This window comes from Panthera pardus, unplaced genomic scaffold, assembly GCF_024362965.1.
Source record: "Panthera pardus isolate Hobbes unplaced genomic scaffold, ASM2436296v1 HiC_scaffold_12, whole genome shotgun sequence".
Taxonomy (NCBI): Eukaryota; Metazoa; Chordata; class Mammalia; order Carnivora; family Felidae; genus Panthera; species Panthera pardus.
In genome coordinates this window covers 109,024,095-109,043,473 of record NW_026526677.1, presented here as the reverse complement: position 1 = coordinate 109,043,473, position 19,379 = coordinate 109,024,095, and the positions used below count along the sequence as shown (strand labels likewise).

The following is a 19,379-nucleotide window of genomic DNA, read 5'->3' as shown; positions in this document are numbered from 1 at the left end:
AGGTGGGGACATATTTAATTCTGGGCAATGGAATGTATCTAGAAATGATAGGTGTCACTTGTGACAAGTGACTTATGTGTCCCTTGAAACAGTGAAGGGGCAGTGTGCCTTCTTGTATTCATTTTCTTCCATCCAAGGTCCTGAAAGAGGACCCCACCACAGGAGAGCCTGATGATGGAAGGAGCCTGGATACCCAATTAAATGTCTGGGGGCGATCTGCCTTGGGAACTGCCCAACCCACACTGGACCGTGACATAAGAGATTAACTTTTCCTGTCTTGAGCACTGTGAGTTCGGTTCTGTTTGCAACAGCAGTGACCACAATTCGATGGACGATTCACAGACATCGGTGCTAAGACTAACAATGCTCACGAGCCAGGAAGTGACAACCGTTCATCCATTCCCGCCTCTACCCTGTTGTTTTTCCCAAAAGTTACCTTCGCAGGCCTAGTAAGCACTTAGAAAACAAACACACTTGCACAAAACACTTAGAAAACAAAATGGGAAAAATATACAAAGCTGGTTTTATAAGATAGTTTTTTAGACTGTCTCTATGTTGTTAACTGCTACCGTTTGTGAATTTTTATTTATTATGAATATTTTCGATGAACTGTTACTTATTTCATTACCTAGTGCAGTGGTAACATAATCTTACGGGCTAGAAAAAGGAAAACCATTGCTGGAGTAGAACTACCTATTTGAAAACTAAGCTTCTTTGAAGAAAGGAGAAAATGTATATAAAGCAGCAGCAGCACCGACAATGTAACATTGTCTCGCAAACTTCCTTGCTTTCCTGTTGATCCACAGCCCTTTCCTGGTTTAACTGTTTCGATGCTTGTTCTAAATACTATGTGGATGACAGTGAGGAAGACGTCTGTCATGAATTACAGAGTCATGAATTACAAATGCAAACTTAAAGGTACTAAATTAGTAGTGATGCAAGAATAGTTCACTATGATAATATAAACATCATACAAGCAGGACACACACAAACACTCAAGTACTTCTCTCTGCATAAAAAAACTGTACTTGAAAAACACGAGTTTAATGAAAGAATTTGAGGTTACCCGCTCCACTAAAGAAGGATCTTCCCGAAGCTCAGTATAACACATACACTATACGTATTTAAATAATACTCATTCTTTAAGTTATACAACAACCAAACACTGAAGAAAGTTTTTTAGTTCATTATTATAACATACCAAAACTATTTTATGCTTCACAGAGATGTAGATCCCCATATTATGGGGATTATATAACATTCCCATTTTTCTAGTAGAAAAAACTCTACCCATTGGGTAATCACTATTTTCCACATTTCTAAACTATGACTACTCACCTACATGCCATTCCTCATTTTAGGTAACATATCTAGACTAAAATTCCTTACAATATATTTAAGTAAGCTATACTAGAGTGTTGCAATTCTTAATTTGTATCAAGTCACATTATAACAATTCAGGTGTATATAAGTAAAACTTTTTGAAATGAAAATTAAAGTATTATACTTGGAAATATAAATATCAAAGCTATGTAAGGTTGATCATATAATATTAATACTATAATTTATTCAGATTTTCTAAATAGAACATGTCCAAAGGTAAAGTTATCCAGAGATAAATGTTATGAGATAGAATCCATATATTTAACTCTGTGCCCTCCATGGAGTAGCCACTCAGAAATGACATTAAAGTAATTTTTAAAACAGCCCAAATTACTGGAACAAAGAGAACGAGAGAAGCCTCACTGGAAATCAGATCACTCCATAATAACTGACTTAAACATCAGCAAGCTGGCTCATCCCTGGCAGGTGTGGCGGGAGGGGATCAGCAGGGGTAGCAGAGAAGACAGCCATCCTGCACTACAGAAAGAACCCTCACAAGGCTCAAGAACTGGTAAGCACCAAGCGGTTACAGAAGGAGAGTGAAGGTGTAGCAAAAAGCAAATGGCATAGATGGAAGTCTTTTGAAAAAAGGAATTAACACGCCGATACCCTCAACACCAGCAGAACGCTGTCGCATTATTCTCTGTAGAAGGTCATCAGTAAGTTTGCTGGGCTGGCAAAACCTGACACAGCTGGAGTCTGAAAACGGGGGCATTACAGGAAATGTTACATAGTGTTTAAATTCTGCTGCCCCAGAGTAGACACTTCTCTAAAGAAGACATCCGGATGGCCAACAGGCACATGAAAAGAAGTTCAACGTCACTCCTCATCAGGGAAATACAAATCAAAACCACACTCAGATATCACCTCACGCCAGTCAGAGTGGCCAAAATGAACAAATCAGGAGACTACAGATGCTGGAGAGGATGTGGAGAAACGGGAACCCCCTTGCACTGTTGGTGGGAATGCAAACTGGTGCAGCCGCTCTGGAAAGCAGTGTGGAGGTTCCTCAGAAAATTAAAAATAGACCTACCCTACGACCCAGCAATAGCACTGCTAGGAATTTACCCAAGGGATACAGGAGTACTGATTCATAGGGGCACTTGTACCCCAATGTTTATAGCAGCACTCTCCACAATAGCCAAATGATGGAAAGAGCCTAAATGTCCATCAACTGATGAATGGATAAAGAAATTGTGGTTTATATACACAATGGAATACTACGTGGCAATGACAAAGAATGAAATATGGCCTTTTGTAGCAACGTGGATGGAACTGGAGAGTGTGATGCTAAGTGAAATAAGCCTTACAGAAACAGACAGATACCATATGGTTTCACTCTTATGTGGATCCTGAGAAACTTAACAGAAACCCATGGGGGAGGGGAAGGAAAAAAGAAAAAAAAAAAGAGGTTAGAGTGGGAGAGAGCCAAAGCATAAGAGACTGTTAAAAACTGAGAACAAACTGAGGGTTGATGGGGGGTGGGAGGGAGGGGAGGGTGGGTGATGGGTATTGAGGAGGGCACCTGTTGGGATGAGCACTGGGTGTTGTATGGAAACCAATTTGACAATAAATTTCATATATTAAAAAATAAATAAATAAATTCTGCTGCCCCAGCCTTCTTCCCCCACTCCTCTGCCAGAACAGGAGCAAACCGTCTCAGATGCACCAGGTGAGAGATGGGAAGAATTGTCTCTGGAGAGTCTGATCGCCCCCAGAAAAAGACCTGAGGGTGCAATACTGGAGCTTTCCCAGGGAAATGGCCCCATCACACCGCTCAGCAGCAAAGCCCACTGTAGGCAATGACCCCACCACCACACCGCTAATTTGGGATATTTAAATAATGGATCCACGGTGTCTGACGATAACATAAGCTCAAACCTATCTGTCAAACTGCTAAGAATAACTTTAAAGGGGACCAAGCTTCACTATATAGTTAATGAAACTAAAAAACCTGGCTCCTATTCATTCAAAATCTGTGATTATTCCCATATGCTGTGCTGAAACTTAGGTTTGCATTTTCTATTAAATATAAGATCCAAAATTAAATTTAAATGTTACTAGAGGATGGGGATAAACATCACTTAGAAAAAGTGGCTCCTGCATTTCCAAACATTATTTTTTCCTAAGTCAAATAATCTTTGTTAAATATTCTCTAGAAGGGGGGAATAACCATAAAGATATTTACCAGGGCGTGATTAACTTGAAGTTTTTTTTTTAAGATTTTTTATTTTTAAGTAATCTCTATACCCAACATGGGGCTCAAACTCAAACCCCAAGATCAAGAGTCGCATGCTCTTCTGACTGAGCCAGCCAGGTGCCCCAACTTGAACTTCTGGATATATTTGAAGTTAAGAACAAAAATCCCCAAAGCTACATTTCTTTAAATAAGCTAGAATTCAAATACTTTATTTGCTCACTGTCTTATACTAATTTACAACTTGTAACAACTAATTCTCTTATCACACAAAAAGCCATAATGCTATTCTCTGTGTAAGATAACTTGGCTTTCCTCCCTCATTCAATTTTCCATAGTGCATACGGCTCCCAAATCCACTGAAGTGCAATATAACCTGTACGAAAATACCCCATACCTACGGGCAGAATTAATGACTTTATCTCTGCATTTCTCAGGACACCGGGATTATCGACATTCATGTCCTCAGTATCTACTGAATGAATACATTTCTTCTTTATCCACCTCAATGTTTTCTATCAAGTGGCTTAATTTCTTACAGAAATATAAAACACACAGACTAGATTCCTGTATTACTTAAAATCTTTTTGGCACTGTATTTTGCTCTAAGTTAAATCAGTTTTGCATGCATAAATTTTTAAAAAGACATTCCAGAAAAGTCTCAAAATAATTCTGAAAACCAAATTTGCATACTTCCACTTTAAATTATTTACTGCACAGGCATCCACTACTAGAAAAAATTTTTTTCCCACATCAAGTGTATTTGTCCACATTCTTACCCATGCCTGGCCACAGATATATGGTAACAGTCTGCCCTTTACTTTCACAGCATAAACGTAAAGATTACAAGGAGTAAGAGACTGAATTTCACAACGTGTGGTCAAAATATCTCCTCTTTGGGCATCTTTAGCAACATGATGCAAAGACCAGTACATAGTGTCTTTTACAGTCTTACAATTTTCACTTTTTCTAACTAGGGGTCCCTGTAACCCCTATTCAACTGTCAAGTGTTAGAAAAATGAAGAGTTTTATTTTTTTTCTTTTTTGGTCATTATGGGGTCTTGAAATAATTCAGCAGCAATTTCACCCATGTCGTGCCTTCCAGTTTCTTGCAGAATCGGCCACAAAAAGAAGGGGAGGGGAAGGGAGGGAAAGGGAGGGGAGGGGAGGGAAGAAAATCCCTGAATCTAAAAGTTGGGCCAGGTAATAAAGGGAAAAGTATAAAAGTAAAGGCTGATAGCAAAATCACAGCAGCAGAGACCAATTCCATTACAGGAAAATATGGCAAATGCTGAATATGAACCTCTGACTTCCAAAATTTATTTTTTATTGTCTGAAAATCTCTTTTATTACCTTACTTTGTCAAGAATGGCTATCTCCTGCTCCACAAAAGTAGAGATTAGAAATCTTACACTGATTTTTTAAGTAAAAATACTTATTACTTTGTCACGGTTTGTTTAGTACACAAAAGCTTTCAGATGTACACCTGAAACTAGTAAGGCTATACATCAGTTATATCTCAGTAAAAAAATTTTTTTAAAAAACCCTTCAAAACAGGGAGCACATAAGGGAAATAAACTAAAAAGGGAGTGAGTGGTGAAAACATGATCTAGAGATGTACACAACTAGGGAAATGTATACAAATGTGTAAGTTCAGAAAGTAAACTGGACAAAGGTAATAAAGAAACCCACTGGCAATTATTTTGTAAAAACTGCTCCTGTGCATTACAATACTGAAATGACCATGCTGACCTGAATTTCCTCCCAGATGTCTTCATCCAGTAAGGTGGAAGCCCTGTGGTGTTGCAAAGGGACTATCAGGCAGTGTCCCTCGGTAAGAGATCGGACGTTGGGTAAACATAAATAAACCTATGGGGAAAAAGTTGCAAAGAGAAATGTTATTGTATTTATTCTCAGTTGCGACCAATGAGCCATGGGAAACATGGCTGACACCTAATAAAGCACACTTATTTACAAGCAATATATTTTATTTTAATATTTTTAAAGATAGCTGATATTTTCAAAATACTTTTAAAAGCCATGAAGGCAGATTCTAATAAAATGGAAATTTACAGCACAAGTCTCAATTTTAACTGTTCTATGTATTTCAGAGATTGAGCGTACCCAAGGGCAAAATGAATGACACACTTTATCCTTGATCTGAGAAAGCTATATGCTTTCAAAGCCCTTGAAACAACACAATTTTGGGCAAGAATGAAAAGATATACGGCTTGGTAATGAAAGAGAAGTCTAACTGGTGCCTATCAATCAGGTTTTCCTTATCGTACTGCCTAAGCAAAGAGAATTAACCCAAGTAAGAGAGAAAGGAAATGTTCTCTGTATGGTTTTACTGCTCTGCTTAAATTCCATCTGTTTAAATACATGTGTTACCTACAAACTGGTGCTATTTTTCCACTATATACAACTGTCTTAAAAAAGAAAAAAAGTCAATTAGCCTATATATAGTGAGCAAAGAGTGCTCATGAGGAACATTAAAAATATTCTGCAAAGGGGCTCACTCTTATTTTCTACTATTTTTTGTTAGGTTTTAGATAGAAGTATTTTGTATGGCAGACAATATTATTTCACAAAATAATGCAAACTTTTTAAAACTCTGCTGAGAGAGGACAAAGAAGGAATGGATATGGAAATTTACCTAAGTTTATAGTAAGATCATAACCATATTCAAAATATTTTTAAAAATAACATCAGTACTGATTCATTAATTGTAACAAATTTACAACTTGTGAATTTGCTTACTAATGTCAGGTGTTAGTAAGAGAAGACACTGGATACAGCGTATATGGAACTGTCTTCTTAATTTTTCTGTAAATCTAAAACTGTTCTAAAAAAGAAACAAAGTCTATTTTTAAAAAAAAGTAAAGCACAGTGTTAAGACGAGGGAGACAGATAACTTTTATTTTTAAAAAAAGGAGGAAGAAAGCACGAAAAGCTGACAATCAGAAGTTATTTAACTCTGTGATTCTAATGAGTATTAATATAGTTTCATTAATACATTTGGATTTAAAACATTCACTTTAAATATTAGAAATTCAAGCTGAGTGAGAATTACTGAATTGCTGTGGAATGTGATTTATCATTTCCACTAAATGGCAAAGTAATTCCTTAGAAACTCAAAACCATCTAAGATTAACTTAGGTAATAACTGAAAGGAGTAATTTCTTCTTGTTTATTCAGATTAATTAAATGGCCTGTTAGCTACAGTGGATGGAATAGGTAGTCAGATGACGGATAAGGTTCCTTCTAATCAATATTTCAAATATTTCTGTATTAACATAGTCACAGCCGAAAGGCTGGAGGTAGTGGTAGTTTTTAGAGCATATAACGCATAGATGCAGAAAGGAAAGACTCCAGTGGTTTTTTAAGTTAAACTAGAATGAAAAGACTGAGTCCCAAAGGGAAGAAACAGGTCAGCCAACTCTCAGGAAGTGAAAGGCAAAAAGAATTTAATACCATGAGGAAAGACTAGTGGGGAAGGGTGGATTACCTGACAGCGGAAGAGGATCACCGACAAGAACAGGGAAAGACGTGTATGACAAATAGTAAGGGTGGAAGATAAGAACCAGAAAGTGTCTGTTCACAGGCCAGCAGTTCACTTTCACGAGTGAACTGAGAAACGCCTCCTTGGGGAAGCAGCCTACAAGGCAGGAGGTGAACAGAAGGTCTGTGCCCCCCTGGGCCCAGCCTGTCTCCAGTGCACTGGGGAAAACAAAAAACCCCAATGAAAATTCTCCAAACTTCTAAAGCACAGCAGGAAAAATTTACTTTGTTTAATTTGCTCTTACGTGTTTAAAAGGTAGGGATCGGACTGAAGAGGAATGAAATATTTATAATGTCATAACTAGAAAAATGTAAATGTTTATAAAAGTCTGGAAAAGAATTAAGAAAAATTGATACAAGTAATTGGTTATGGTGGGGTTTTTTTAATTGAATAAATTTTATTTTTTTTAATTGAATAAATTTTAAATGGAACTTTTACATTTACCTCTTTGATAGTTTGGAAGGGGGAAAAAAGAAGAGTGAAGAAATAAAGTTAAAGAAACCCTAATGTGAACTGGTAAGTTGACTGTCTTAACACAACCTAAAGATACTAAAGGCTAGAGTTGGAATGGAAAAGCCCACACCAGTTCTCTGGACACACAGGTGTGTGTGGAGAGGGGCGGGACATACACAAGAAACAAAAAACTAGCAAATAAACACGTATATGCACAGTCCCTGAACTATGAGTTCCTGAACTAGCATGGCACTCATTCATTCCTCTCCTCTCCTTTTCTCACTCCCTCTGCCCTGGGCCACATTCTGCTCCACGAACCAGCTCTTTCCTCCTCACGGCTCTTCACCTGCCGATGCCCCTTCCTGAAATACCAGTCATTCACATCCTCATGTTGCTTGCTCCTTCCATCTTTCATACCTTCCCTAAAATACCTCCTTACAGGGGGCCTTCTAGATCACCTTCTCAAAAAATACTCTCCCATCATTTTGTCCCATTCCCTTGCTCTATTTGCTTTCTGACAACACTTTCTTCAGTCAGGGCAATTATTACTTTATTTTCTGCCTTATTTTACTAGAATACAAGCTCCACAAGTACTTCTGATTCTGAGTCTACTTTTCTCTAGAAACTAATTACGGTCTGGTGTATGTCGGGTACACAATAATTAATCAATACAAGAATTAACTCACTGAATATTTATTGAAATAAGTGACAATTATCAGTAATTAAGCAATCATTAATATTTATTAAAATAAGTGACTACGAACACACACTCTTGATATACAATGGGATATATGTTTGGTCAACAATGGAATTCATGCTTGGTGCACAACGATGAGTGAGAGTTATCTAGGTGCTCACAGAACTTACAGCCTATCAGAAGAGGGACTTAATACACAAGTAAAATAAGGTAAAAATTTTCAAATTATCAGATATTCTAAGAAGAAACAAATAGGTTCTATGAGAAAGTAAAGGAAGAAGCAGCAACTGCTTTAGACGGAGTATTTCTGAAGTGACTTGAATACTAAGAATCAAGTGCCAACCATGAAAATGAGGTCCCACGGCTGGCCAATGCCAGGGCCAGAACCTGGGTTCAGGCGGTTGGGCTCCCAAGTTCAGGGCCAGTGCTGCTCCTCTAAAGAGGAGAATCATACAAAATGTGAGCTTCAAGTCACCTAAATTTTTATGCTGCTCTAGGGAAGAGTCTAAGAATCACAGGAAGTCAGAAAAGAAAACTATTTGCAACACAGAGTAAGAGAAGACCAGACATGTTAGAATCCTGTAAGGGTCTGAAGAAAGAGGCAAATCTGGACACAGCACTATGTCACTTCCTCGGGGCCATGAGTGTGGTATTTCTTACCTTAACACCTATTGCAACAATAAGGTGCTTGGGAAACTGAGAGCTGTCAAAACAGTAGGGACATTTTTCCATTCGGGCAGCGAGACTCTGATGCTCAGCAATGGCTTTTTTCCTCTGGTTCTCTTCCTCTGCACCAAAACGTTCTCTCTCAGCTGCTTTGGAGACAAACATGTCATCTAGGGTATAATAGTCTCCATCTGTTTTTCCCATAAACTGAAAAACCAAAATAACAGTAGTGGGGAGAAGGGAGGTGGTTAACGTTTTATTGTATTGCAGCTACCAAAGACATATCTGTAAGTTCCATGGTACAACTTTTAAATTTAAAAAAAGAAGAAGAAAAACGTGATTAAACATTTAAGCTTGATTTTCAAGTCAATCAATCAATCATCATCATCATCATCATCACAGCTGAAGTTGAATGAGTATTTACCATGTACAATTTTATGCAATTTGTTTTATGCTCCTGTGAGAATGAGACCATCATCATTTCCATTTACCGGATCAGGAAACTGAACCACAGAGAGGTTAAGAACTACTTTCATTTTAAAATTAGCATATGCTCCATAGAGAACATAAACATTTTTCAACTGTTCTCTCCAGGCAGCTTCTTCCCACCTCCCCCAACATAAACTGTAGCCAGGGGGATGCTTTTAAAACACAAATTTTACTTACTTTATTTTATGTCCCTGCTTAAAATCCTCAGAGAACTCCACATTGTGAACAGGATCAAGTTCAAACTCTGGTTTGCCTACTACATCATAGACACAGATAGAATGACCCTGGCAAAATTCTGTCTCCTGTCTGTAGAGCCTTGGGCAAGTTACTTAATCTCTCTGTGCTCTCCGCCCGCTTTATTTCCTCATTTCACAATGGTTGTAACAATACTATCTACCTAACAGGGTTATCTTGCTTAACCCTCTCACAATAAGGACTCACAAATGTGGGCCCCCATTATTATTACAATTTTCTTCATAATCTGGCATTGATGACCTTTCCAGTCACATCTGATCACACCCTTACTTGAACTTTAAGTACTGTTACCTTCAGGCTTTGCACATACTGCTCTCTGACCAATTTCTGCCTTCAGTTTAGCCATTCGCTACTCATTTTCCAACCTGAGGCTTAGATTTAGCGGTCACCTCCACAAAAGAACATCCCTGGATCTCCCAAGACCCTCTAGTACTGCACTCCTATCAGTTTCATGACCACACTGTACCATAATTGCTCACTAACTTCTGTTTTTCTCTCATTAGGCTAAGTTCAAAGTTCTATTTAGTCTACTAAGTACCAAAAGTGAACTCTTTTTCTTTTTCATCACCAAATACAAAGCAATAGCAGGATGCTTGGATCTTATCAGACAGTTAAAAAGATTTGAAGACAGCTAGAATGGCTGCATTTATGTCAGAGAAAGTAGAATTCAAAGCAAAGAAATGAAGGACACAAAAGATCATTTCATAAGGATAAAGGGGTCATACCACCAAGAGGACATAACAATAGCAAAATTTATGCACCTAATTACAGAGTTTCAAAATACATGAAGCCAAACCTTGACAGAACTGCAGAAAACTACACGTCCACAACTGTAGTCAGAGAATTAAACACATTCTCCCAATAACTGATGGAACAAGGAGAAAATCAACAGGCACACAAGACTTGAACAAACTATCCAAAACTCTGACCTGACATCAACAGAAATTCTATCTAACATCTGCAAAATAAACATTCTTCTCAAGTGCACAAAGAACATTTACCAAGATAGAGGGCATTCTTAGTTATAGCACAATTCCTAATAAATTTAAAAGGATTCAGGTAACGTAAAGTATGTGCCCTGAACACAATGGAATTAAATTAGAAATCCCAGCAGAAATACATTTGGAAAATTGCCAAGTACTTGGAAATTAAATAGTCCAGTTCCAAATAACACATGTATTAAAGGAAGGAAGAAGGAAGGAAGGAAGGAAGGAAGGAAGGAAGGAAGGAAGGAAGGAAGGAAAAATCAGAAAGTATTTTGAACTGCCATTAAAAAAAAAAGAGAATTTGTGGGATGGTGCTAAAGCAGTACTTAAAGCGATCATTACAGCACCAAACACCTATATCAGAAGACAAAAGAAAGAAAGAAAAAAGAAGAAAGGCCTCATGAGAATTAATGATGCCAACATCCACCTTAAGAAATTTAAAAAAAGGATAGAAAAGAGAACAGAATGTAAACAGAAGAAGATTTCTAAGATGTCATTATTGATAGAACTAGGTAAAAATCAGAAACCAGGTACTAATTATTAGTAATAAGGTATCTGTCTGAGCACAATAGTTTCCTTTTCTATACTAGAATTTATTTTTTATCTTCTACTTTTTCTCCATTATTGATCCTTGTTTATACCTATCTATTGTGTCAACTTTGTCTATTTATGTGAACTGCCCTGACTTACAAATTATTATTTTAACTTCAGACCTTTATCTCGACCGTAACATATAACACTTAAAAATATCAGAACTAGTCCCTAATTATTTTCGTAATAGTGACCAACTATGTGCTAGGTACTAATAGAGACCTTAAGTACTCTCTCATCCAAATATCCCTACAACGTAGGAATGAATTGTCACTGTCACTTGTTAGATTACAATACAAAGCTTAAGGTGCCTGCGTGGCTCAGTCGGTGGAGCATCCGGCTTGGGCTCAGGTCATGGTCTCGTGCTTCATGAGTTTGAGCCCCATACTGGGCTCACTGCTGTCAGCACGGAGCCAGTTTTGGGTCCTTTGTCCCCTTCTCTCTCTGCCACTCCCCCATTTGTGCTCTCTCTCTCAAAAATAAATAAACATTAAAAAAAAAAAAAGCTTAGGAGAGACTAAATAATCAAAATCACACAGCTATTAAGAGACAGGAGCAGGAATCCAATGCAGGCCTATCTGACTATAAAAACGAAGAGTATATGACATTCAGGGAGCCCCTCTCACTTAAGAAATCCACCTTTAGGGGCACCTGGGTGGCTCAGTCAGTTAAGTGTCTGACTTCAGCTCAGGTCATGATCTCGCAGTTTATGAGTTCGAGCCCCGCGTTGGGATCTGTGCTGACAGTTCAGAGCCTGGAGCCTGCTTCGGGTTCTGTGTCTCCCTCTCTCTCTCTGCCCCTCCCCTGCTCAAGCTCTGTCTCTGTCTCAAAAATAAATAAAACATTAAAAAAAAAAAAAAGAAAAGAAATCCACCTTTAAAAGACAGAAAGGGTGTATTTTAAATATAGTCTATGAAGCAGAACAGAGAATTCGAAGAAATCTTAAATGTCATCTAGAATAAATACACCCAAATGACTTAAGGTACTTATCAGAGACAACACAGACATCTAACAGGTATCGATCTTTTCTAAAGTATATTAATGAAGCAGAATACATACCTCCACATGCAACTGTCCCTTCACATGTACACTGTTATAAAAACACTGTTATTAAAAACCAGTTCATGAGTGATCAGGGAATTTATTCAATTCAAATCAAATCTTTTGTATACAGAAGATAGTGCTTCTATACTTTAAATCTATGTTTTGTGGACGTTGCCAAACTTCTCTGATTGATTCACAGTAACGAATTAAATAGAAGACAGTCTTGTCTGTTAAATCTGCATAATTCTTTAACACAATATAAAACTGATGCTTCAACACAACTACAATCCTCTCCTCCTACACCCTCTAATTATTTGAATTTTTCCCATTATCTTCTCTGTGGGATTTGATCCAAAATGTTTTCAACTTATTAATCATGTACACATCTCCTGTGATCTTCAGCCCACCATCTTCCTATTTGACAACAAAAAAATGTTTTAATGGACAGAATGTTAACACAGAGTGGAGAATTGAGTCTAAGAAGGAAAAAAAGCAAAAACCTTGTCGGAAGAAAGGAGGTGAAGAAAGAAAAGAAGGTATGAAAATAAAACTCTTCATCATTTAAAAAGTCCTAAAGAAAGCGGATGGGATGATTCGAGCTCAAGTTCATACATCATAAATTTTACAACTCTGAGAACCTCTTCCAAATAAATGAGAAAAATATGGTAAAACAGTTACAACTTTAAAAAACATAAGATAAAAGAAAGGAGGGGGAAGATTACCCAAGTGATTTAGAGATTCAACACAACGCTTATCAAAATCTCAATAATGTTTTTTGCAGGAAGAGAAAAATCTAGCTTAAAATTCACATATGATGGGTCTCAAGAGACTACAGACAAAATAATCTTGAAAATGAACAAAGGTAGAGGTCTCACACTTCCTGATTAAAAAAAAAAAATTAACATTTATTCATTTTTGAGAGACAGAGAGAATAGAGCATGAGCTGGAGAAGGGCAGAGAGAGAGGGACACAGAATCCAAAGCAGGTTCCAGGCTCTGAGCTGTCAACACAGAGCCCGATGCGGGGCTCCAACTCATGAACTGCGAGATCATGACCTGAGCTGAGGTCGGATGCTCAACCAACTGAGCCACCCAGGTGTCCCTCATACTTCCTGATTTTAAAATTTACTGCAAAGCTACAGTAACCAAAACAATGTAATATTATCATAAAGATGGACAGACTAACAGAATAGAACAGACAGATCAGAAATAAGCCCTCTCAAGTATGCTGAAAATACTCACAACAAGGATGCCAAGATCATTGAACAGGGAAATGACAGTCTCTTAAACAAATGGTGTTGGGAAAACTGGATGTTTACATGCCAAAAAAAAAAAAAAAAAAAAAGAAAATTTGGACCTTTAATTTACACCATATATAAAAATGAACTGAAAACAGATCATAGACCTAAACCTAAGAATTAAAATTTTTAAACTCTTGGAAGAAATCATAGAGGAAAAGCTTCCTAACATTAAATTTGGTAATGATTTCTCAGTTATGATGACAAGTCACAGCAACAAAGAAAAAATAGATAAGATGGACTTCATCAAAACGAAAAACTTTTGTGCACCAAGGACACTGTCAACAGAAGGAAAGGCCGCCCACAGAATGGAAGTCTTTGCAAATCATATATCCAAAATATATAAATAACTCCTAGAGCTCAACAACAACAAAAAACAAAACAAAAAAACAAGCAACCCAATTTAAAACTAGGTAAAGGTTCTGAGCAGACATTTCTCCAAGGAAGCTACCCAAATGCCCAATTAGCACAGGGAAATGCAAAAAGCAAACTGACAATGAAGTTACCACTTGAGGCTCACTAGGATGGCTAGAATCAGAGTCAGAAGGGAGCCTGGGTGGCTCATTTGGTTAAGCGTCCGACTTGGGCTCAGGGCCCCGTGCTGACAGCTCAAAACCTGGAGACTGCTTGGGATTCTGTTATCTCCCTCTCTCTCTGCCCCTCCCCCATTCATTCATTCATTCATTCTCTCTCTCTCTCTCTAACATTAAGAAAAAATTTTTAAAACAGAGTCAGATAATAACAAGTGTTGTCAAGAATGTGGAGAAACCAGAACCCTCACGCAGTGTTGGTGGGAATGTGAAATGGTATAGTTTCTTTGGAAAACATTCTGGTAGTTCCTCAAACAATTAAATACAAACTAATAAATATGCAACTAAACATATGGATTACCACACAGCTCAGTAATTCCACTTCTAGGTGGAATGAATCTGGAACATGAATCTCTACAGCAGCATTATTCATAACAGCCAAAAGATAGACACAATGTGAATGCCCATCAACTGATGAAGAGATCAACAACATGTGTAAAATCTGTACAACAGAGTATTATTAGGCTACAAAAAAGAAATTAAGTACTGACACCTGCTACAACGTGAATTGTAAAAACATCATGCTAAGTGAAAGAAGCCAGTCACAAAATCACTATCAACATGAAATATCCAGAGAAAGGAAATTTACAGACACAGAAAACAGATCTGTGGCCCTTGAGGGTGGGGATGCAAGGGGGGGCCAAAAGGGTTAGGGGGTGACAGCTAAAAGTTACACGATTCCTTCTTAAGGTGATAGAAATGTCCTAAAACTGACAGTCTCAAGGGACTACATGTCTGTAAATATGCTAAAAACCACTGAATTGTACAGTTTAAATGGGTGAATTATATGGTATATGAATATCTCAATAAAGCTTTTAAATAAAAAAGCCACCTTAACCAAAGAGCGGTCTGGCCTTTGTGCCCCTGGAAGTTATCTTTAAACTCCTGGAATGTCCCTTCTGGTAAGAGCGGCTTTGTTTACCTGGGGGCTTTTGGTCACACCAGACAGTCTACACTAACAGTGTGATGTATGGTGGGGGCTTTGGGCCACACATCATCAACTCTACCTCAGGAGTGGCTGGAAACTAAGGTCATCCTCACAAGCAACAAACCATGTCTACATGACCAAACCCCAATAAAAACCCTGCATGCTAACACTTGGGTGCACTTCCCTAGTTGATAATACTCTGGCCACATTTCACACATCATTGTTGGGAGAAGTTCGCACTGTCCACAACTCACTGGGACGGGACAAATGGAAGCTTCAGGCTTGGAACCTCCTAGACGCAGCTCCATACACCTCTTCCCTTGACTGACTTTATATCTGTATTCTTTCAGCAAGTGTAACAGCTTTTAGTGAATTCCGTGACTTCTTGCCGTGAAATATCAAACCGAAGGGTAGCCCTGGGGATCCCTGAACTTGCAGCTGGTGTCTTGGGGAGTCTAACACCGTGGAGACATAATAACCAAATGCAATGTACAAACACTGGTCAGATTCTGGATCTCAAAAAAAAAAAAAAAAATTACAAAATTTAAATACAGATCATAAATTTTTTTAATGTTTACTTATTTTTGAGAGAGAGAGAGACAGCATGAGTGGGGAAGGGGCAGCGAGAGAGGGAGACATAGAATCCCAAGCAGGTTCCAGGCTCTGAGCTGTCAGCACAGAGCCTGAAGTGGGGCTCGAACCTACGAGCCGTGAGATGACGACCTGAGCCGAAGTCAGACACTTAACCGACTGAGCCACCAAGGTGCCCCTAAATATAGGTTACAAATGAACACTTTTCAAGTAAACATATGGTTCTGCACAAGACACAGGCACCACCCAACAGTGGACAGTGGCAGCACAGCAGCTCCACACCGAGACGGCCCTGAGGGCAGTGGGGACAGTGGGGCAAGGAAGTCCTCCCAGTGAGAAGAACTCTGAGCATCTGGTTCGTGCGGCCCAGAAGGAGGGATGGGCAGAGCCACAAGTCTGAACTAACCTGTCAACTAGGGCTGATGGTCTGGTTGGATGCTCAGGGACCTGGACGTAACACAATCAGAGAACTAGTAACAAGGTCTGGGGAAGAAATACGTGGACAGATCTCTCCAAACTGATACAGAGTACAAAGCCATTTCCAGCCTTTGTGAAAACATTTATGTCACCAGCCACTCCGACCTCTGTCCAAATGAGGTCATGAATGGGGTGACCAGGCTGGGACGGCAGTTGGGAGTGGGCTCAGCAACATGACCTTCCACTTATCGGAGCTGATCCGGCTACAGCCACTGCTGAAGACCCAATCCACGAACAAGAGAGATCACACTGTGCCCCTGATACGGCACCAGTTACCTGATGACAGGTTGGGCACACTGGACTGCTTCTGTCATGGAAGGGGAAGGACCCCGTACTTGCTGGAAGAGACGCTTACTCTGGATATGGATGGATTCACATGCAATACTTTTGCCAAATATACTATCTCTGGACTCATGTCACCATGGTATCACACGCATTCCTGTGACCAAGTAACTAATCTCCTAGCAAATGCACTGTGGCAATGGGTCCACGCCCACTGCATTCATTATGCAATGATGATCACCACATTCCCATCATGCCGAGGTAGCTAGCTGACTGAACAGTAAACTGGCCTTTTCAAGGTTTAACGAGAAATGCTGGCTAGATGGCCCCTAGGGGGCTAGGGCAACGTCCTCCAGAATGCAGTATGTGCTCTAAACCAACAGCCAAACGATGATGGGCTCTCTCTCACTGCCAGGATTCACAGGTCTGGGGAGCTAGGGGAAAAAACAGGAGTGACCCATCTTATCATTACCCCTTATGATACACCAGCAAAATGTATGCTCCCATGCCTCCGACGTAAGGCCCTACTGGTATACAGGTGTCAGTTCCAAAGGGAGGAACACTTCTACCGAGGGACACAACAGTGACTCACTGCACCTGAAGGTGACACTGCCACGGGGCTGCTCTGACCCCTCATTCCACTAAACCAGAAGGCAAAGAAGGCAGTTACCATCCTGCCTAGAGTGACTGATCCTGACCAAGGGCGAAATGGGTCGGGGACTACCTCACAGAGGCAAGGTGACGTGTATCTTGAATGTAGGAGATCTTTTAGGGCACCTCTTAGTATTCTCATGGCCTATGATTCAAGTCACGGATAAACTACGACTCAAATTAAGGCCACTAGTAAATGGCTCAGACCTTCAGAATGAACACTTGGGTCCACCCCGCCAGGCAAGGAACCTTGAGGGCAAAAGGAATATGGAACGGGTAGTGGAGGAACGTGGTTATACACACTAGCTAAAACCACATAACCAGTTTCAAAAGTTAATACTATAATAATTACAGTATCTCTTCACTACTTTGATACAAATATGTGTGAATCTACATTTAAATATTAACCAAATGTTTTCTTCTCTTCCCTCTCTCATCTCTTTACCATCTAACATAAGTATATTAAAAGTAGCTTTGTGGGGCGCCTGGGTGGCTCGGTCAGTTGGGCATCCGACTCTTGATTTCAGCTCAGGTCATGATCCCAGGGTTGTGGGACCCAGCCCAATGCTGGGCTCCACACTGAGCATGGAGCCTGCTTAAGATTCTCTCTTCCTCTCTCTCTGTCATGCTCTGTCCTTCTCTAAAAACATTTTTAAAAATTTAAACATGTAAAAATTTTAAAAAATCCAGGGGTGCCTGGGTGGCTCAGTCGGTTAAGCGTCCGACTTCGGCTCAGGTCATGATCTCGCGGTTTGTGAGTTCAAGCCCTGTGTCGGGCTCTGAGCTGTCAGCTGAGAGCCTGGAGCCTGCTTTGGATTCTGTGTCTCCCTCTCTCTCTGCCCCTCCCCCGCTTATACTCTGTCTTTCAAAAATAAACAAAAACTAAAAAAAAAAAATTTTTTTTTTTTTAATTTTAAAAATCCAGAAGTAGCTTTGTGTTCTATTGTGGGGAAAGAGTTAGCATATTTTTGGTTGTATGTGGGACAGTTGTATCATGTTAGACAGAAGCACGATTTTGTTAACTTTCTTTGTTTGGAGATTAAATACAGCTTAAGGAGACATGCCGAAGTAAAAAGCCATGGGTTGTGGTTACCGTCAATTTGACTACTCTGAGAGACATTTTCCAGAATTCCCTTTCCTGTGTGTTTCTGGTCAAGGTGGGCAATGGGAGAAATTCTCACAGGAGACGTGGAAAACAGAAACGAAGTCCAGCCATTGTCCAGTATACACTGTCAACTTATCTGCTGGTTTGCCTCCTGTATGAGGCAGCCGCTGGGTCTGCACCTGCTCCCCCACTGCCTCCCTTCCCTTCAGCTTCTCTGAGCTCTGGGCCAGACATGTGTATGTAGCTCCTGGCCTAGTCTACAGCGTATCCACACTACCAAGGCCAGAGGCAACAAGAGCGGACGTGTGTTTCCTGCCCACCCTTGAGAGCCCCGGCTCATGCTTGTGGGTTCCAGCTTATTCTTGGTCTCAGTCTCTTTACATTCCTTTTTCCTTCCCAAGTGCCTGCCTCCGGGCTCAAAGACACAAAGACACAAACACAAGAGCCTGAAGTGGACTGCTTACCTAGCTCCCACAACTGTACAAGTTCAAATCCCTGTAAGAAGCCTGTGTCTCTGTCTTTTATTAGTTCTGTTTCTCTGACTGAAAAGTGACTGGTACAGATTTAACCTTCTATAAATAGCAGTAACAAGCTGCTTTTGTTCAGAGGCTCTGCTTGTACATTTTTTCAAGAATGTTCCAAGAATAATATTATTTTTTAAATATCATTAACCACTGTACAAAAATAGGTATCTAACAGTATACAGAATTCAGATATTTCAAATGCCAACTGCATAATATGTGATTGAAAATTAATAATAAAATAAAACCACTCCTTTTCAGCTCTAGTCCATTATCTCTAATGACTAAATCCAATAGTATTATTTTAGTCTGGTCTAATCTGAATGTGATCAACCACCTTCCTGCTCTGGTCGTATGCCCTGGTTGCTGTGTTATAGAAAAGTCATTAAATTTTGCAATCGGTTTCACTATAAACTCACAAGCGGAACTGGCTCTTCAACACCATTCTGAAAACCTCCCATTGTGCACAGTGGCTCGATCACCGTCGAGCCCTGGATGCTCCACGAATCTTCCTCTCACTCTCGGTAGAAGACCTCAAAGAAAAGCCAGACAAGAACTTCCTCATCTTCCCACCAGTGGACCTACTGACCCCCAGCAAACGCTGGCTCCTCCTC

At 39.5% G+C, this 19,379-nt stretch overlaps 1 protein-coding gene across 2 annotated transcripts in view; it reads right to left on the bottom strand.

The window, feature by feature from the left end:
- CWF19L2 (CWF19 like cell cycle control factor 2) overlaps positions 1-19,379 on the bottom strand; it is a 150,242-nt gene that overhangs the window by 14,593 nt on the left and 116,270 nt on the right. Inside the window, exons 13-14 of one of the 2 annotated variants that reach the window (XM_019469300.2) lie at positions 8,953-9,165; positions 5,333-5,449 (exon numbers count right to left, since the gene is read on the bottom strand). The exons of the other annotated variant lie outside the window; for it this stretch is intronic. Coding sequence (XP_019324845.2) covers positions 5,333-5,449; positions 8,953-9,165 — 330 coding nt within the window. The remainder of the gene's footprint in view (positions 1-5,332; positions 5,450-8,952; positions 9,166-19,379) is intronic. 2 annotated transcript variants of the gene reach the window in all.